This window comes from Osmerus mordax, chromosome 14 (assembly GCF_038355195.1).
Source record: "Osmerus mordax isolate fOsmMor3 chromosome 14, fOsmMor3.pri, whole genome shotgun sequence".
NCBI lineage: Eukaryota > Metazoa > Chordata > Actinopteri > Osmeriformes > Osmeridae > Osmerus > Osmerus mordax.
Genome location: NC_090063.1, coordinates 8,479,991 through 8,501,021, shown reverse-complemented (window position 1 = coordinate 8,501,021; position 21,031 = coordinate 8,479,991). Strand labels below are relative to the sequence as shown.

The 21,031-nt window shown below is 47.4% G+C and overlaps 2 protein-coding genes across 3 annotated transcripts in view; both read left to right on the top strand.

Moving 5' to 3' along the window:
- Nucleotides 1-1,113: 1,113 nt before the first annotated feature.
- hpf1 (histone PARylation factor 1) lies at nucleotides 1,114-4,412 on the top strand. Its single transcript, XM_067250665.1, has 8 exons — nucleotides 1,114-1,206; nucleotides 2,081-2,255; nucleotides 2,565-2,751; nucleotides 2,896-2,994; nucleotides 3,149-3,302; nucleotides 3,534-3,621; nucleotides 3,727-3,899; nucleotides 4,130-4,412. Exons 1-8 carry the CDS (start codon nucleotides 1,165-1,167, stop codon nucleotides 4,262-4,264), a joined length of 1,053 nt encoding a protein of 350 aa, XP_067106766.1. The 5' UTR covers nucleotides 1,114-1,164; the 3' UTR covers nucleotides 4,265-4,412.
- Nucleotides 4,413-6,935: 2,523 nt separating this feature from the next.
- Nucleotides 6,936-21,031, top strand: part of LOC136956195 (ankyrin-2-like) — a 59,091-nt gene continuing 44,995 nt past the window's right edge. For both annotated transcript variants that reach the window (XM_067250066.1, XM_067250065.1), the window contains exons 1-2: nucleotides 6,936-7,288; nucleotides 19,098-19,199. In XM_067250066.1, coding sequence (XP_067106167.1) covers nucleotides 7,166-7,288; nucleotides 19,098-19,199 — 225 coding nt within the window. In that variant the 5' untranslated portion in view covers nucleotides 6,936-7,165. The remainder of the gene's footprint in view (nucleotides 7,289-19,097; nucleotides 19,200-21,031) is intronic.

The window sequence follows — 21,031 nt, the reverse complement described above, 5'->3', positions numbered from 1 at the left end:
TCCCTCCCTCTTACTCTGGGACAAAACTTGAATAACACTTAGAGTAAGACTATGTAGCTTCTGTACTGTTCCAATGAACAGCTTTTACATTTATTTCCATTGTAGTTTTTAGTGTACGGTCGATTTCCTGTATGTATAGTTAACAATATACACATGGTATAACACAAAACAATATCTGGATTTGTCAGGCATGGTAGGCACCAGTGTCTCTCATTCTCTCAAATTAGGAATCAATTCATTATCCATGTGTACTCTAGGATAACAAAATAAAATGCTCAAAGCCGTTCAAACTTTGTTGCGCAAACCAGAACGGAACTTGTTCCATGTTAGTGGATAAGGGTGGAAAAGCAGGAGTCGTGTATTTCGCCGATCATTCCAAACTGTGATGGGCTCCAAGGAACACAGCTGGGAAGGGCCTAGAAAGAAGGAGGGGCCTAGAAATGCTTCGACACCACCTTGAATGATGTGGTATAAATATAGACGGTTCAGAGAAACCTTTCCCAGGCATCTCATGTCTACATCCACAGCTAAGACGATAACAATCTCTTTATTCCTGGCCCCCGTTTCACCAAGCCTTAAAGTCTGTCTTAAAGGGCAATCGCCTGTCAGAAATAAGATGCTTGAATGAACATTGTAATAGTGTGTATAGCTTACGCGGTATGTTCAAATAAAAAATATTGTATTTCTTATATTGGGCTTATTGGTTTTCATTGCAGCTTATATGATGATTGATGTTGAATACTATTGTTTTATTTGCACAGCTCATCATTATAGCACATTATAAATCATAACTGATTGTCAGTATAATAAAGATGAGTGAAAATAATGTTTATAGCTATACGACCCACTGACTCCTATTGGTGGTATTATGTATGATTGGATGACTATGCATTCAAAGGTGCATTGCTGATACACTAATCAAATGCGTATCTGAAACGGTCTGTCCAAAGTTGATTTAGATTTGTGGTGGTTGTCCTGACTATATTAGTCGTACACTTATGTTTTCAACATTTTTAAGTGTTGCTTCCCATTACATGAAAGTTGCCTTGTTGACATTTTAATCTGTATTGTGCCACAGTGTGGCGCAATAGTATTCTTATCTTATTAACTTCAGCCAGCAGGAAGCACGAGACGGCTGACTGACAAGACTGAAGAGGACAGAATATGACAGGGCGCGGGAAGAGAAAACTCAAAGCCACTCTGCAGGTATCTGTGTTTTTTACATAAATAAAAAAGATGAATGACCCTGTACGGGTTCAGCGACTGTCGTGCAATAATACAATGTTTGTATATTCACAAATGTCAAGAGGTTGTCGCGTGGGTCTCCCTTCTGGTCAACATGGCAGTGGTCCCGCTTTGTCAGTCAGTGCTAATGTAACGCTTAGCCAGCGGCTTGACATCAAGGCAAGCAACCAAATGCAGTGCTAAGCAAGCTAGTAGTAGCAAGATGGACGTAGCACGCTGGCTACCCAGATAATTTGCTTTAACGTGGGCTACCAAGTTGGATCCGTATCCAGTTTTCTCAATAAGCAGAGCGTGTCTGTGCTAGCTTGTCCAACCGACCTTATCTTTAGCTGCACGCTACTGACTAGTGTAGCCTGACAGACTTGACTGCGGAAGCCTAGCTAGAAGAGCTACAACAGTAGGCTAGTACTGTTTGCTGTTGTGGATATTCAGTAGTTGATAAATGTTTGTTGTAAAATGGATAGTTACATTATACAGCTGCTGTTTTTTCTTAAATTAGCTAACTGGCATAGCGTCAGTTCTTTAAGCTAGCTATGCATACAGTAGCCTATCGTCTGTACACCCTATTAATTGCCTAATGTACTGTAGTTATGGTCAAGCTTTAACGTGTCCGACGAAGAATGGAAATATGGATTACTTGTATTCCGAAGCAGTATTACTCGGCCAGTCATCTTGTAATCAACAACTTGTTTTCCCTCTTGCTAGAGTAGTGTATCGATCTAACTACTCCTATCAAACAAGGTGTGCTAAATTCTGGGACAACTAGCATCCCGTTGAGCCGTTACAAATGTACTTACTAGTCAATCATATTTTTCGCCCACATTGTTCTTGGTAGGAGTCAACCGATGGGGAGCTTAAGAAAGCACGATCGGAAAACGATGCAAGACCCCTGTCCGAGGTGCGTTCGGAGTTGAGAGAGGAGGTGGAGCAGCATTATAAACTTAGGATGCCGGAAGACTTTTACCACTTTTGGGATTTTTGCCGGTGTCTGCGACCAGACAACCCTCGGGGTAAGGTAACCGTCCTCAAAACCAAAAAGCCCCAGTGACCTTTTTCATTGAGTACATATAGACCCAACTACCCTACATCGATTTGTGTAGAATGAGTCTGCTTTTATTGATCAAAGCAATACACAACCTTAAAGAAGGACTTTTCTGGCACCTGAGCCTATGAGGCACACATTACCATACAGCTAAAAAATCCTGTCCCGACTAGACTGAAGTAGCACCAGGTAGCTTCATTGATGGAGCACAAAGTCAGGTTTTACTGATCATTTTTCTGCTCGACTACTTTCTCCCCATCTTGCTGTCTCTCTTTAGAGGCTTTGATGGACACCCTGGGTTTGCGTCTGGTTGGCCCATTTGACATCCTGGCGGAGGCCCACAGAGGCTCATCCAAGCACCAGCCTAACTTCAACCTCCACTGGAGGTACTATTACGACCCCCCAGAGCTGCAGACCATACTACAGGGGAGCCTGGACAACCAGCACCACATGGGCTATTACAGGTAAGCTACTCTGCACCAAATGATTCCTGCACGTTAGCTACTGTAGCACACAGTGGGAAGGGGCTCAAATTACTGACTGACATGGTTGTGACTCCAGCTGTGTATTTCACAGTCTGGTGTCTTAACTGTCTCCCTGTTTTGTAGAGATTCTCCAGACTCCTTGCCTGCTTTAGTTGGAGAGAACGAAGCCAAGAAGGGATGTACCATCACCCAGATGGGGGACAATGTGTTTGCCGCCGTCTAGTGAGTATCCAGAACAGCTATGACACCTCATTGGTCATCAAAGGGACTTGTGATTATAAGATCCCACTGAGCAATATTACAGCTTTTTCCTATTTTCTTTGTATGCTTTCTCACCCCCCCCCATGTTTTTCCTCCTCTCCTTACTCCATTTCAGCCTGTTCCTATCCAAAAAGAGGAAAAACCGGGTCTGGGCTAAGGAAGGGGGCGCAGCTCTGGACTCTCTGGAGGCCGGGCTGAAGGAGAAGATGGAGGCTCTGAGCTTCTCTATGGAGCAGAAAACCAAAGCCATGAAACTGAGGGACAAGAAGGTAGGCAGACATGGTGGGCGCTAGAAAACATTCCGACTTCCTCTTGCATTAGTAGTCATTCTACAATGAATACTACCAGTTTATCACAGGGCTGGACATCCTATCCCTCATCACCCTCTGACTTGGATGCACTTGAAATGTGTACCTGTAGTTTGCTAGTATAGTACACTGATACACTAGTACAGACATATGGCGTAGGGGCCCTGATCCGGAACGCCCCTCACCCCCCAGGTGGTCACCAAGACGTTCCACGGTGCAGGCATCGTAGTCCCTGTGGACAAGAATGACGTGGGTTACCGGGAGCTGCCCGAGACGGACGGTAAGGTGTCAGAACCCCCCAGGGATTCTGTCCCTCAGACCTGTACGTGGCTAGACAGAATACGGCAGTCTGTTTGATTAAGGATACCTTTCCCTGTTTGCTCAGCGGGGCTGAAGAGGATCTGCAAGGCCATCGCTGAGGCCTGTGATGACGAGGAGAGGATGAAGTCCTTCGCGCCGCTCCAGGAGATGATCACGTTTGTCCAGTTCGCCAACGATGAGTGTGACTACGGCATGGGCTACGAGCTGGGCATCGACCTCTTCTGCTACGGCTCTCACGTCAGTATCATCCACCGTGCCCGCGCACGTCAGAAACTCCTCTTTCATTCACCCACGCACTCGCAGCACACGATAGCCAGCCTTCTCTCAGACGCAGGGCCCTAGCTTTGAGTACGTTCCTTTTCTCTGTCATACGTAAACAGGAAAGAGTCCCTCGAGTCGTTTGCATCTGTAACGTGGTTCTATTGTGTATGATGACTGTAGTGTGGGCTGCTGCTTCTGCTCTCCAGTACCTCTACAAGGTGATCCGCCAGCTGCTGCCCCTGGCCTACAGCCTGCTGGGCAGGACCCTGTTTGGGGACATCCTGGAGACGCATCTGTCCTGCCGCTCTCGTGACGACCTCGACCAACTCGCCCCCGTGTGAGGAGGAGGAGGAGGAGATCAGAAAGAAGATGGATGCTGTTTTTCCGTGGACTCCATCACTGTCATTGTTTGTTGGTGTTGTTTTGGTACCGTTTTCAGTGGGGTTTGTGCCTGTGTGTAGATGCCTAATAAAGTATTCTATTTTTTAAGGTTTCTCATCCATTATGTGTGTTGCAGGGAAGAGTTTCAGGAGACACGAGGATGTCCTAACTATATCAGGGAAGCAGGTTGTATTGGTTAGTGATCATGGTACCTGTTAAAGACAGTATGGCACCTTCAAGTGGTCAAAACCTAATAATGAGTGATTTCTCAGAAGATCAAATACCTGTATTCTCTATAACTTCATCAGTTTTGTTTTCTGTTGTAACAAATTGTATCAACAACAAAAAATTGTGAATTCCCCAAAAAATAAGTATTACATTTCATGTCGTTCAGATAATCTCACCAGTCAATAATAGAGCAATGGTGCTTTATCTAAATGGTACAAAATAACACCAAAAGGAAAGATTTCAGAATGTGTTATATAAAATGACAAAACAAGGCCTTGAAATGTGGAAACACCAAAGGATTGTGTTGACGCTTTGTGCTGCTGCCTCCTGGTGGTCTGGAGGAAGACAGCATAAGTCCAAGAAGGGACAGGACTGTCACTTGGAGCACAAATGCCTGTACTTTGACGTGCAGATAGAGGGCAATGTTTGATGTCAGCCGCACCACTGCAGGTCTGCAGAGAAAAAAAGAGAGGGGGACATTAAAACCTTCAATTCTGCTATTTGCTCTGTCACAGAAGAATATTCAATAGAATCTTATAACACCTAATTTCCTCCAATAAGCTTAAGAGAATGGCAACAGTGACTCAGTGCCTTCACACTGGAACTCTTGAGCTGAGAGTGCACTTTTCCCTTCTCCACAGATCACCCCTGGAGGGCTGAAGGAGCTCCACGCCCCCGACAGACCCCCTCTGTATCCTGCCAGTCGCATTAAGAGTCACACACTGAGGCCCTAGACTGATCAGACCTCACCTCCACAATCCAAAACAAACATACACCTGAAACAAAACAGTGTTGCTCTACACTAACATATAGTAGTTCAAATAGTTTTTGTGAAGGGTGTCTTTTGGCCTTTTCTCAGCTTTATTTCTTTGATAGAACAGTTGGAGAGAGACAGAAGAGGAGGGAGAGACAGGAGGATGTGCATGGCCGGAACCAGATTCAACCCAGGGCCCTGCGGCATTAGCCTTAATGGTATGCACTCGCCTCTTACCCAGTAAGCCACTGGGACACCCCTCAAATACATTTTTAAGTGTGCCTTAAACACTTAAACAGCCAGCCTGGCAACCTGAGGAGATGGAGAAGAGAACAGTCAGTCAGCAAAACTTGATTTGTCCATCCACTCATTTGTTTCTCTCCGTCTTGATTTTTGCTGAATAGTTCTGCATCCTGTTATGTTATTTCCCCTATAATAGGTTGTCAGTTTCACAGACCAGCATTCACTGATGGCATTTGCTTTGTTTCCATGGCCAGTCAACCTAGAAGCTGATTTTAGCCCTGAAATAATGACCCTCTACTGAACATTCAGGGCACAACAACCCAGGTAAAGGCCAAACACAGCCACACATCCATGTAGCCAATAGCCTTAAATATGTTCACAGAGACACAGACATATTTGTGTAGATGTCCTGTACATGCCTAGATACTGTATCAAACATTATACAGAATACTCAGAGGCCTATGCTCCAGAATATGACCATCAGCATCAGAAAAGGAACCAGTGACTAGTGTTTGAGGACAGGGTGGGAACGGGTACATCACCACCATCCTCTATATCTCATATATATCTCATTTTACATGCTCTGCTCTGACATTTTACATGTTGATGCTCTCACAGCAAATCCCCAGTATCACTCTGCATCAAGTCAGAATGTGATTTCGGTATTAATGCTAGTGAAAACACTAGAGCTATAGCTTATTACAACCATTTGCTGTGTATGTGTAACGCCAGAGCGTTTAGGACAATCGGCTGCACCTGTGTCTCGTTTAGAGTCATAGTATTTAAGTGTCTGTTTGTGTATTGTCCGGTGCGAAGTCGTGATCTTGTTTCTAGTTCAGTCCGAGCCTTGTTAATATATGTGTAGCCTACTGTTCCTGACCTTGGCTAGTTTTCATATTCACCGTTTTGGATCACCTGAATTGCCCTGTCTGCCCGTGTACCGATCATTGCCTGTCCGACCATTCTAATTAAATCTGCGCTCTGCGCTTGGACCCAACCCCGTCTGGTATTCCGTACAGTATGGTTTAGATGAAATAGGGAGCTCGTGTCAGTGCGGGGAGCGGACTTATTGATTCTGCCCTGTCACCCTCCATTTACTGTTGGCCCTGAAAACTCCCAGAACCAGACCATGGTTGAAATTGAAAAAAGAAAGGGAGGGGTGGCAGTATATTATTCCCGACCATTGGAAGTAGCCCTGCCCCAAACGTGCATGGGATACTTCTCGTACAGAATCCAGTGGTGATCTCATCGTTCTCGTTTACTGAGGACCCGCTCTCCACAACCCCTAACTCTTACCACTGGCAACCCGTCCTCTAACGATACCAGCTGGTGCAGAGCAGAGAAGGAGGGAGGGGAGAGAGAAAGAAAAACAGGAGCCTAAACAGTCTCCTGCGGAGAATCAGGGGACCGCACCAAGGCGCGCTCACACACACGCCGCACATACGGGCGCACTTCGGGACAGAATAGGTTGACGCTTCCTCTATAGGCGATTTCTATTTCAGACACTTTTGTTTAAAAGGCAGAATGAATAGAAGCTTCGCCGATCCGTCTGTACTGTAAGGCCTGGAAAAGCCCACATAGCTCTGGCTGTAGGACACTTTCAGACCATCACGCCACCACCCGTGACCGAGACAGAATGTCAAGGAGCCCCGGAGAAAGTAGCGGCAGGAGCGGCTCCGACAGAGACGTGAAAATGGCCTCTTCGAACAACACATCGCCAGAAGGAGCACCCCCGTCAGTCCACACCCGCATACGGCAGGTTCGTACACGCCAATACACTTACACTACCACCAGCAACTAGCCAGTCGACCGAATGCATAGTGCGAAAACAACTGCCCCTGCGCACCGCCTGCCTCTCGTGCTGCATGCGATACAGCTGGAGGAGGATAGTAAAAGGCGTTGTCCTGGTTACCACATCTTTTAGCCTGCTCCGTATGGGTATACAGTGAATAGGACATAATAGGCTTACGCAGAACCCATTTTAAATCAATTTATTTATTAGCTTGGACTACTGGATTTGTGTAAAACCATACCCATCATATCCGGGAAGCATGTAGGGCCAATAAAGACAATATACTATAAACACAGTGTGACGAAATACAAGGTGCTGACACAGGTTGTCCAATGCTCTGTGATAATAGCGTCGATATATCCACAGTATTGAGCATCTGAGAGTAAACATAACAGTTGGCATCCTTGATCAGTCTGACGCGATAGCTGCAGTGAGAGTGCAGGGTGTAGCTACTTGATCGTGGACTGCATGTTCCGATCGGCTGGATTGTGTTCTTGGGGCTAGCGGAGTGCGCACTTTTAGCACCATCCCGCACCCCCTATCCCGCCGCTAAACTGTGGAATAAGTCTGCAGGTGTGTGCGTGGGTGTTAGATAGAGATGGTGGGTGGGAGTGTTGTTTACTGTCTAAGCAGTCTTTAAGTCTAATTCAATCCTAGTAATGGATTGGAGGGCCACACACACACTTTCACTATCCTTTCCAAAAAGGAGCAATGCTCATTAGATGTTATACATTAGGCTATATTATATTACATTCTAAATATTGACTGTAATTTGAAACACAGCGAGCAAGAACACAGTGCAGTGTGTTTGCGTGTGTTGATGGTGAATGTGTGTGTTAAGTGTGTTTTGGGTGTAGGCTATGTGTTTATGTGTATTCAATCCCTAGTGAGCAGGTGTATTTATGTTGATATGTGGGCGTTCAGCTTTCACCACAGAAATACGCTGAAAATCTGAGCAGTGTATTTTTTTTACGAGTGTGTGTCTAATTTTGTGCTTGCTTTTGAATGCATGTGCTGAATGACCCCTCCACATATATAATGAATGTATCACCTTAGGAGCATCAAGCAAGCTGTATGCTTTGTGCAGTGGCTTGTACCACGGGCCTAGAGTTTATCCTGCTTTACCCCGGTGGGTAGGACACATGCAGGGCACTGTGGCTATAGTTGGGAGAGTTTGGTGACAGCCCAACAGAAACGTAGTTGTTAGTTTCCTGAAAATTGATGGTATAGAAGCAGGATGTAAAGTCTGGTGGGTCCTGAAGTGGGAAAGAGAGATGAAGCGAGGAATGGGGAGAGAGAGAGAGAGAGAGAGAGAGAGAGAGAGAGAGAGAGGAGAAAGGGAACCGAACAAGTCATTCAGGAAAGCAAGAGTGGAAAGGAGGGAAACAATGACAGGTTTATAGAGAGAGAGAGAGAGAGAGAGAGAGAGAGAGAGAGAGAGACATCGTGACATCGGCATCGTAAGAACGCTTGCTTTCAGACCTAAAAATAGCAGCCTCTCTCTGCTCATTGTGTGTCCTGGAGAGATGGGGCTCTCTCCCAGTGGCTGGGGCCTGTGTTTCTGTCTGAGAACACACACCTGTGCCACTGCCTACCACAATACTTTGGAGGAGTACTACCGCCATTTGTCCATATTCTCCAGGTTAGTGTCTGTAACACAGGTATTATTGACGGTCTGTAGTGTAGCTTTAGCTTACGATTGGATTTGATTTATATATAATTGTAAAAAAAAAAAAAAATCTCTCCCTTCCTCTCTCATGGTCCTAGCTCCTTTCTCTCTTTCTCGTCCCTCCCTCTCGCTCCCTCTCCCTCCTCTTGCAGAGCGTAAGGCCCTGATGTGCTTGTGGCTCAGGTTACACCGCAGCCTCTGACATTTACTGTGTTCTCTCAACTCTGCTCTCCACACTACCCTGCTGGGTTCTACTCTACTCTACTCTCCCTTCCGATCCCTTCTCTGTCTCCATCTCTCTCTCTCTATTTATCCATCTCTCTCTCTTTATCCATCTCTCCATCTCTGTCCTCTGGGAATGGTGTGATGAGCTTTCTACAGGAAGAGAGGTCTAATGGAACCCTGGCCTTCATTACATTACCTCTGAGCAGCTGGCTTCTGGACTGGCCCCACACACACACACACACACACACACACACATACACAAACACACTTTTCATCCAGGCCCTCTGCGGGCATACCCATGATGCTGAACACACAAACACACACACCAGGATACCAGCTTGAGCGATCATGGATACAATATAGACTGTGAACCCACCAGTAACATTACCTAAAGGCAAAGCTGTCAGAAGCCTCATTAAGTAGTGCAGGACAGACTAACAGTGCCTCACATCCAGCCCAAAGCATACAGCGTTTGGCTTAGGCTGATTGTCAGGAATGGATGAGGTGACTGTAAGTCTACGATCCCTGGGGGAAGGGGGGGGGGGGCTCTGGTTTGTGGCACAGACCTGACACTAACAGACTGAGAAGAGCAAGGGAGGGCAGAGGTGAAAACAGGAAAGAACATGGGAAGGGAGAGGAGAAGGGAGAGGAGATGAGGAGAAGGGAGATGAGGAGGGAGAGGAGAGGAGAGGAGAAGGGAGATGAGGAGGGAGAGGAGAGGAGAAGGGAGATGAGGAGGGAGAGGAGAGGAGAAGGGAGATAAGGAGGGAGAGGAGAGGAGAAGGGGGATGAGGAGGGAGAGGAGAGGAGAAGGCAGATGAGGAGGGAGAGGAGAAGGGGGATGAGGAGGGAGAGGAGAGGAGAAGGGGGATGAGGAGGGAGAGGAGAGGAGAAGGGAGAGGAGAGGAGAAGGGAGAGGAGAGGAGAAGGGAGATAAGGAGGGAGAGGAGAGGGGAGATGAGGAGGGAGAGGAGAAGGGGGATGAGGAGGGAGAGGAGAGGAGAAGGCAGATGAGGAGGGAGAGGAGAAGGGAGATGAGGAGGGAGAGGAGAGGAGAAGGGGGATGAGGAGGGAGAGGAGAGGAGAAGGGAGATGAGGAGGGAGAGGAGAGGAGAAGGGAGATGAGGAGGGAGAGGAGAAGGGGGATGAGGAGGGAGAGGAGAGGAGAAGGGAGATGAGGAGGGAGAGGAGAAGGGAGATGAGGAGGGAGAGGAGAGGAGAAGGGGGATGAGGAGGGAGAGGAGAGGAGAAGGGGGATGAGGAGGGAGAGGAGAGGAGAAGGGGGATGAGGAGGGAGAGGAGAGGAGAAGGGGGATGAGGAGGGAGAGGAGAGGAGAAGGGGGATGAGGAGGGAGAGGAGAAGGGAGATGAGGAGGGAGAGGAGAGGAGAAGGGAGATGAGGAGGGAGAGGAGAAGGGAGATGAGGAGGGAGAAGAGAGGAGAAGGGGGATGAGGAGGACGGCAGAGAAGTTTTGGGGTAGAAGCAGTTTGAGGCTTTTAGATGTTAATTATTCATTCTGACCTCACAGTTTCCTGTAAATCCTGTAAGAGATCAGCCAGGGCAAAGGCAACGCTGGAGATCAATGGCCTTCTGAGAAACAATACAAACACCTTAGCATAAATACACACATACACACACACACACATAAGAATGCAAACAAACAGGCACCAAGCACACACATGCACACACACACAGAACAGAGCTGAGTTGCTTAAATCATGCATTTCTCTCAGGAAAACATCAAAGCTCTCAGCGAGATAATGAGAGATGAGAACGTCTCTCTCCTGTATTTTCCCTCTCTCTTCCTCCACCTCTCCCCCTGTCTCTCTGTGTTCCTCTTCTTCCTGGTTGACATGTCACTCTGCATTATGCCTGCATTTCGAGCAGTGTATTTTAGGTCAAGTATTTCATTATTAATCACATTCTCAGCTTGGAGGTGAAATCACTTCATGCCGGAACTGGTCTCCTGTCTGGCACTGGGTCAGCTAAACGCGTAGTCACGCAGAACCGGGCTCTGACGTGTTCAAACTTTGGTGTTTGTTATTCCCAGTTTGGGTATTTTAAATGAGGAAACTCTGTCCAGAAAGGCAGGCCAGTAACCCTATGTGTTGTATTTCCCTGCAGTGGAATACAGAGATGGGGTAATAGGCAGTGAGTTTCCCTGGAGACGGGGTGGTGGGGGTTCTGTGGGTTGGGGCGTGTCACAGGAAGCTGACGTCAGCTGGTGAAGGGGGGTGATTGGTGGGGGTTCCTTAGCGGATGGGACATCAAAGGGAAAAACATTTGGTCATTGAAGCATGAATTAGACAGAGGAAGCCATTCCCGCCCCCTCTCTCCCAGTACTGCTTCATGGAGGATATGTCCTTAAACTGTATTTGCCGTGGTGAATGACCCTCCTACACTGACCTGTTAATACTGATACAGGCGCCTGTCTGGGAGTCTTGGTACGTCATTGTTTCTGTGTGAGTCTTGGTGTGTCTGTAGGCCTATATCTATAGCTCTGTGTCAGCATGTCAACATGTTTGTCCGTTTCTGCTCACTCAAGAGTATGAAGAGATACTCGTGAGATCCTGAACGCCTGGACCATTTTCTGAATTTGATTTAGCACCACTTCAGAGGAAATGCATCTAAGTTCCTGCTCCTAATCATTGCTTACTCTGATTCCCGGCCCCTTTAGTCCTCCCAGGCACGTTCTGAGAACCCCGATGAAGGTTGCCTCTGAGTGCACCACCGAAGAAGAGCAGGCATAATCAGTTAATGCAACCTTGTCTGAAAGTGCCCCGTCGTTGCCATGGCGAGTGCTTGTTCAGTATAACTGGTGCACTTGCTTAACAAATCATGTTTGTTTGTGTGTGTGCCTGTGGGGGGGGGGCTGCCTTTATATGCTAGAGGCATTAAAACCAGGGTGCGGTCTCGCTCTCTCCCCCTCTCTCTCCCTTCATCTCTTTCCCCTCTCTCTCCCTCCATCTCTCTCCCCCCCTCTCTCTCCTTCCATCTCTCTTCCCCTCTCTCTCCCTCCATCTCTCTCCCTCTCTCTCTTTCTCTCCCTCCCCCGTCTCTGCCTCTTTCTGTCTCTCTTACATCACTCCCAAAAGACATATCATCTGACTGTCAAGGTTGTGTTCCTTCTGCCTCCCCTCCACAAACGCTCCTCACTCTCCCTCCCTCCTCCCCTCCTTCCCCCGCCCCCTCTCCTCTGTCCCCTCCCTATCTCTGTTAGTGCTACACAGACCAGGGTGTGGTCGAGTCTGCCTGTCAGACGGCCATGCACACCGCAGTGAGCGTGTGTGTGCGCGGAGAGAGAGTGTGTTGTCCTGCGCTCTCCATGTCTCTGACCTTTTCCAAGGCTATAAGAGAAGCAATACAAAATATGGCTGAGACATTTGAGAGGCAGCTTTGAGCCAGCAGCCTTTTACTCACTCTACTAACTGTAGACACATGTACTCACCCTCATGGACAACATCCAGTATAACTACTACACTGGTCAGCCTCATGGACAACATCCACCAGCAGTACAGTACTGTATGATACAATGTAGTACAGCAGTACAACATAGAGGAGAATATTAATCCTGAGGGATAACCACGAGTTATGTTGCTGGTTAACTATGACCATTTCTTGGATTGACAGGTTACATTGTATTCTTCTTAAGAGGGAGCAGCTTATCTTAAATCAAGTCAAATACCCCCCAAAATTACAAGCAATGTCACAGAGGACTTCATATAATGATGCCATAGAACGGCACCTAAACCAACCTAAACCATCAAGGAAGACAAGGAAAAGCTCCCAGGAAAACTCATTGAGTAAAACATTTAAGAAACCATGTGAGGAGCAATTCAGTGAGGGATGCCCTCCTCCAGAGTTGGTCGGTGACTCAAAGAGGTAGAGAGGTGCTGAACATAGTCATGCATCAAGAGTAGAAATAAATAAATAAATAAAATGTGCAAATGGATGTTGAAACACAGATATCCAAAGTTGGTGCATGTCGGTTTGGGCAGTGGTAGCCACAGGTCTGGGAAGCGTAAGAACTTAAAGAGTTAAATACTGTGATCCACACTCCCTCTCTTCATGCCTGTTAATGCCCTGTCTTGGGGGCGATCAATATCCCCCTCTGTGTGTGTGTGTGTGTGTGTGTATGAGAGAGAGTGTGTGTTATGATCCTGTATATATCATCTCATGTTTCAGATTGCCAGTGCAGGATTCAGCCCTAGCTCCAGATCAATATCTTGAGGAAAAGTGCAGTTGTTTGTGTTTGTGTGTGTGTGTTTGTGTGCTTGTCTGTGTGTGTGTGTTTGTGTGCTTGTGTGTGTGTGAGTGTTTAGGCTGACTATGCACACAAAAGACAGGTTTCTGCCACTCATTCACTCATGAAACCACTCCCTCTGTGAGAGAGAGAGAGAGAGAGAGAGAGAGAGAGAGAGAGAGAGAGAGAACCGAGCGAGAGAGAGAGAGCAGAAATATGAACATCATAATCTTCATAAAAGATGTATGCAGTCCTGAAGGCTGCCTGGTCCTGAACACTCAGAGTGAGGCTACATCCATTACAGCGGGAGACTGCGTCATCATCAGCAAAGCCTTCAGCTCCTCCATTAGTCAACATGATCAGCAATGTCAACAACATCGGCCACAACAACAACAACAACCACGTCAATAATGTGTCAATTGCGTGTGGCTGTAGCCTGTACGTGTTGTTCTACACACAGGACACACATACACACTGACCAAAAAACAGAAAGGCACTTTTGTCACATCTTTCTCCGCAGCATGTGCAGAGAAGCTAAATGAATCATTTGCACACACCTAAAAACACTTCTGTTCTAGACTACTGCTACTCTGTGATCAGGTGATCAATCAATAAGCTAATTAATCTCCTCCCATCCAACCGAAATTCAACCTGCAAGCAAATTAGTATCTACTGTGTAGTGTGTACGCGCATGTGTGTGTGTGTGTGTGAGAAAGAGAGACAGAAAGAGAGAGAGAAAGAAAGAAACTAAATGAGAGACACAAAAAGACAGTGAGAGATACGTAGTATCTGTGTTTGTAAATACCCCAAGATGTTTGGACAAAGCCCCCAGCCTGAAGCCTGAAGCAAAGGCTAACATTTTGTTATGTTCATTAAGCTAACATTTTGTTATGTTCATTAATGAATGCTTTTACTGATAATCAATGTGGATTATTCGTAATATCTCTAATCAAACTGTGAAATGGTTTTATCAATACCCCCGATCCACCAGCAGAGAGTGCTACAGTCACAGATCCGATTTCAGGGCCCACCAATATTGTTCAGTAGCAGACTGATCGTCCTCTCCACCAGCCAGCAGGCACGCTCACTTTAACTCTGAGAACATGGACATGACTTTCTCTAAGTTTGAATGATTCAAATAAGAACTGACTCAGTTTAAATGTACACGCATTCACACTAAGACTGAAAAGAACATGCACGTACAGTGTGTATTGGCAGGTACAGATGTGTACATGTACACTCACACTCAGAGCTGTCAGATAAGATGTAGTCAATACTGTTCCAGTACAGTAGTTGCAGTGCCGCAAAGCAATGATGAGACAGCACCACTTTCCAGAAGATCGGGCTATTGTTTGCCCCCACCCCATTTGTTCCAAATGGTGTGTTCCTTCCTGTATACTCTGGGATCAGAGAAGGACAAGCTGTACCAACGCCCGCCCTGCAGACGCCCTGCCTGTTTCTCTTTGGAGGAAAGGAGGGGAGGAGAGGAGAGAAGGAAAGGAAAGGAGAAGAGTGTGATATGAGGACGGTAGAGGAGAGGTAAGAAGAGGAGACTGGTGGGGAGGAGAGAGATGAGGAGGGGAAGGGAAGGGAGGATAGAGTTGAGGAGGGGAAGGGAGGAGAGAGGTGAGGAGGGGAAGGGAGGAGAGAGGTGAGGAGGGGAAGGGAGGAGAGAGGTGAGGACGGTAGGATATTGTAGCAGTGGACGGGGGGTTGGGTAACAGAGACAGTGGTTTGCAGTGGCTGGAGCTCTGGCAGTAGGTTGGCTGTTTGCTGGCGTTCTGCCTGCCTAAAGCCCTTACACACTGAAACCTCTCTTACAGCTGTGGATCACACACACACCCTGCTGATGTTCAGACAGCTGGCAGCTCCTGTGCACATCCTCTTTTGTGTGTGTGTGTCTGTGTGGTACTGTATGTGAGTCTATATATTCATACACCCCACCCCCCATCCTCCTATCCTTATCTCTCAGTCTGTCATATGCGCGCACATGCCATTCATTGTGTGTCTGCTGTGCGTCCACTGGTGTTGTATTCAGACTCCAACTTAGACTCCCCATCCTCTCTCTCTGACTCTCTTTTTCTCTCGCTCTTTCTCGCTCTCGCTCTTTATTTCTCTCCTTGTCTTTCTCTCGCTCTTTCTTCTCTTGGCACACTCTTCTCTTTCTCGCTATCATACTTTTTTCTTTCAATTTTTTTCTCTCTGTCTGTCTTTCTCTCTCTCTTTCTCTGTCTTTCTCTCTTGTTCTCTCAGTCTTTCTATATATTTCTCTCTTTCCACTGGATTTCTCGGGGGAAGAACAGACGCTTTATTTAGCCTGTTCACAGATATGTAAAGGGAGTAGTATTTTTCAAACTGGTGCATTTCAAACTGGATTTCTGGAACCACAGCTCAGTCTGCTTTTGGATAAGTACATCATCTTTTTGGACGATTATTGCATTCTGTTTTCTTTGGCTGCAGTAGAACTGGTTGCTATCAGGGACTACTCAGGCAACTCAGGGTGTTTCCCTCTGAGTCTCCACCTCAGTCACCTGCACAGCAAAGTGTGCAAAGTTTCTGAAGAGAGGAAGTGAGGGAGAAAGAAAGAGAGATTGTGTGTCGGTGTGAGTGTGTGTGTGTGTGTGTGTAAGCCATGGCCCATGCTGCGGCCCACCTGAAGAAGGCTCGAGAGTTTGAGCAGCTCCCTGAGCTCCAAGCCATCCAGAAAGCCAGGGAGAGAAGGCGACGCCACAGAGAGCGAGCCGAGCGCAAGCGGCAGGTAACCCCCACACACAGCCGCTATCTTGGTTACAAAGGCTTTGATGTCATATTTATGATTCCTCTGTGCCCTGATTGGGATCACTGTAGTGTACATTACTTGCGTGTGTGTGAGGGGGGGGGAGGGGCATGCATGTGTGTGTGGGACCTTTTGTGATTGTGTGTGGGGGGGCTTGCCCGTGTGTGTGACTTTGCAAGTGTGTGTGGACTTGCGTGCGTGTAATCAGATGAGCAGATTAAAAGGACAGTGGTGACGTGATGCTGAGTGTGATGCCATGACCTGAGCTCCTGCGTTGGTGTGTGTGTGTGTGTGTGTGGGGGGGGTATAGTGCATGAAGCAGGTCTTAGATGGAGGGCTTGGGGGTAATTCAGGATATTGGGGATATCACAGATGGCAGATGCATCAGTTTGATTAATAGAGATGCCCTGTATAGAATCTGTACACCACTAGTAGTGAGTAGGATGGTGTAGGAATTAAATTAACAACTGAAAAGGATTAGTATACATAGTAGAATAGTGAAGAGATAGGAATGAGATTAGCTCCATTCCTGAAGCATGAGTCCACTAGAGCCAAAAGAATGAGAGCTTTTGACTCTGCTGGTTGAATGTTTGAACATCAACTATGATGTAAACATTTAGAAGACAGAGAGGATCTAATCGGTCATCCCTGTTGGTTTATTCCTGTATGTACAATACAATGTCCAAGACTCACTTTATCTTAATCTACACTTGCACGCACACACACAAACATACTTGCACGCACGCACAGACACAATTATTGGGTCCCATAAGAGAGTGTTTGTAGCCTGAGGTCACTTCATTAACTGAGTGCAACTGGAATACAGACCATTCTGCCCGCGACACAAACACAGACTCCAACATGACCAACCCACATATTGATCATGGACACTATGCTGTACTAGACCACTCTACCCCTGAATTTCAGGATAATCCTTATAAAAAATAAGGAGTTTTGGTCAAACGTGAAGTAGACGCATGGTGGTGGAGATCTGATCCCAGACCAGGGATTACGGTGTAACCTTTAACCCTCTAGCTCCTCTGCTTAGATCTCTGGCATTCCTGGAGAGCACTGGGGGCGGGGGGCATGGGCTCTGTCCCAGCCTGTACCCAGCTAGCACGCACCCCTCACTGGGGAGGTGGAGTCAAGGGCCTGGGCTGCCAGGGAGTGGCTGGGGGTAAAAATAGCCCCCGGGCGGGAGAGGCCTGAGCTAGCTGGGGGAGAGTAGTGTTTACGAGGGGCAGTTGTTGCAGAGTGAGGGTTAAGGACTGGGACGAGAGGGAGCCCGAGGGGACAGAAAGAGGGGCAACAAGCGGACATAGCTCTGCATGGAGTCTGATCAGTATGGTTCAGTAGAGAGGACGGAAGGCTTGGCTGCATGGGTGAAGGGGTGTAGGCCAGGATAAGCTAGCATCAGGCTAGAGACTGGTGTAAACTGGGCGCAGGTATCTGTCCTACAGAGTACAGAAGGGTGTGTGGACACTAGGCAGGATGGACTAGGGGAGGGTTTGAGGTAGATGTTAAAGACCACTGTACATGACATAAAGGACTGAGTCTGGACTGAACTTGGAGACCTGAGCGGACCATCTTATTTTCGGAGGCTCATTTGGGATTGCCCCCCGCCCCACCCCCCCCCCACCCCCCGCCCTTAAGGCAACAAACAACAGCAAAAAGGCCGGTTTTGGTGTCGTGTGTTCTGGCACTATGGGCAACGCCTGTAGCTCCAGTAAGGGTGTGAAGACAGTGGGAAGCGACGCAGAGTTGAACCTTCAACCAGACGACTCCGGCTCTGACCCTGGATATGAGCCTGACCCCCTGGTAAGACTGGGATGGAGAGGGGGATGGGGAGAGAGGGTGGAGGTGGGGCAGATGGGAGAGAGAGCTGCAAAAGGGAGGAAGGATGGGCGGGGGGGGGGGGGGGGGGGGGGGGGGGAAGGGAGGAGGGAGAGTGCAGGGAGAGAAAACGGCATCTTGTCAGCATTTTTGTGTTGATGTAATTTTATCTGGAAAGTGTTTGTGTGTGCAGTTTAAGAGCAGATATTATGCCTTCCAGAATGTATGTGTGTGTGTCAGATGACCTCATCGTTAGAGGGGATTTGACCCCATTAAGCGCTTGGACAGAGTCTGCGTCAAAAGGGTGGCAAAGACCCAACTATGATCAAGCCTCTGGATGCCCTGTCTGACCCTGCTAGTCAGAGAGCTCTCTCCTTCTGCAGGGTCCACTGCTTCACAAGACAACTTGAGTCAGTCACCCTTAATGAGAGTTTGAACATCACGTTAGTGTGATATCATCCAAACTTGCTCTTACTGTTGAGTTTGTTCCCCTCACGATGTTACCGTAATATGACAGCACACTTCCTGAATTTGGCAATGAATGACTCCTCAAATATGTTTTTAGTTTGTGTGTGTGTCAGTGTGTGTGCTTTCAGCTGTTTCTTCTCTGTAGTCCATGTGTCTGCGAGCTAAATGTAGGTACTTGAAACAAAAACTGATGAGACAGGGAACACTGTTCTTGACACACACAGAAACACACTGACACACACAGACACACACAGAAACACACAAAAACACACAGAAACACACTGGACATTTTCATGATAAAGACGCTGATGAGTTGATGCATATGCAGCCGTGAGGCTTCAGCTCGACAGGTTAACACCACGAGGAACAGAGTTCCAGCCATTCAACGCTCACACTCACATGTAATGGATCAAAACATTCTCTTAAAGTGACTTCTCTTTTTCCCTTCTCACCTGTCTTTCTCTCTCTCTCTCTACATCACTCCATCTCTCTCTCTATCATCCATCTTTCTCTCTCTCATTCTCCATCTTCCACCCATCGCTCTATCCATCCTCCCCACAGTCGGACAGCAACACCAGCTTCCTGCGTGCGGCGAGGGCGGGGAACCTGGACAAGGTCCTGGAGCTCCTGAAGGGTGGCGTGGACATCAGCACCTGCAACCAGGTGTGTGTGTGTGTTGGTATGAGAGTCACAGCTGCTTGAGTTCTGTTACATGCTTCCTTATGTAATGGATTAACTTCTACTCTCGCATGTTATTTGGCTTTTCACATCACAACTTATTCTTTTGTTGTCACAAGTTTTTTAATCTTTTATGTAACGCGGACAGGGCTGTTTGTCCTAACGACGGTGCCAGGGTGGGAACATAGGGGGCACAGTGGGTGGAGGGAGGACCAGATCAAACTCTCACACTCACTTCCTTACTTATTCACTCAGTCATTCACTCAGTCATTCACCCAGTCATTCACTCAGTCATACACTCAGTCATTCACTCAGTCATTCACTCAGTCATTCACTCAGTCATACACTCAGTCATTCACTCAGTCATACACTCAGTCATACACTCAGTCATTCACCCATTCATTCACTCAGTCATTCACCCATTCATTCACTCAGTCATACACTCAGTCATACACTCAGTCATACACTCAGTCATTCACCCAGTCATTCACTCAGTCATTCACTCAGTCATTCACTCAGTCATACACTCAGTCATACACTCAGTCATACACTCAGTCATTCACTCAGTCATTCACTCAGTCATACACTCAGTCATTCACTCAGTCATACACTCAGTCATACACTCAGTCATTCACTCAGTCATTCACTCAGTCATTCACTCAGTCATACACTCCTACGCTGGGAACTGTGGATAGTCTTTTGTTGCAGTTCATGCCATTTTCTGGCACTGGCCGTTCCAGCTTAGAGTGATCAAACAGCTGGAGATCACGGACACAAATACACACACTCACACACAGAGTAATACGTAATCCTGTACAAAACCTCTCACAAAAAAACTGCAGTCCCTTCATAATGACACAGTCATTGACTCTCTGTTAACTTGAACAAACACTAGAACACTTTAGAAACACTGTCCTGCCCCCCCCCCCCCCCCCCCCCACACACACACACACTCACACTCACCCACCACTCACCGCCCATAGTCTCACTGTGTTGTAGAAGACAGCTGAAGCCTCTGCAATGTGCTGAGTGTGGAACACATTGACAGCTGGGTCAGGTCTGTCTGATGCCTCGTGTCTCCATGGTGACTGAGGCTGTATATGTTGAGGGCCTCCACAGATGTACGTAACGTATCCCAATGTAAAGGGGTCTCGTCTAATACCTGGGGGGGGTTCTCAGGCCTGGGTCTTCTTCTGTCTCTCACACACAGCTGTTCTCACCCCCCCCCCCCCCCCCCCCCCCCCACTCCCCTTTCTCCCCACAACCTCACCCTGATACCACTAGAGGGGGAGGGAGTCAGGGTTCCCCTACATCGCTAAATCTCACCCCCCCCTCTGTCCTGTCTCAGAATGATTTACAGTGGACACAAGGAATCTTAAATAGGAGACAAGGGAGGAGCTGGTTGGGACTGTGAATGCAAATGAGTGTGTGTGGATGTATACTGTAAGATTGAGTGGAAGTATATGTGTCGACTCTGTCTCCACAACAGCTTGACCTCCTCACATTAACACACTGGTCTCTCAATGGAGGAGCTCACCTCCCAGAATGTCCCACTGCAATCAAAGTTACCATTCCAACAATCTGTTAGGCTGTTGTCATGGTAACGGCACTATATGTTTTGCGGGTCAACGCTCGTACTGCACGGACTATCATTGTTTCACAAACCGCCACACACACACATGCGCAGGCACTTGCACATACAGACACATATACACACATGCACATACACACACTCATCGCTTGCAATAAGAGACTGTTGGCATTCATTCTTGTGTGTAGTTGGGAGATCATGTACAATCCTTGGACAGGTGATATTC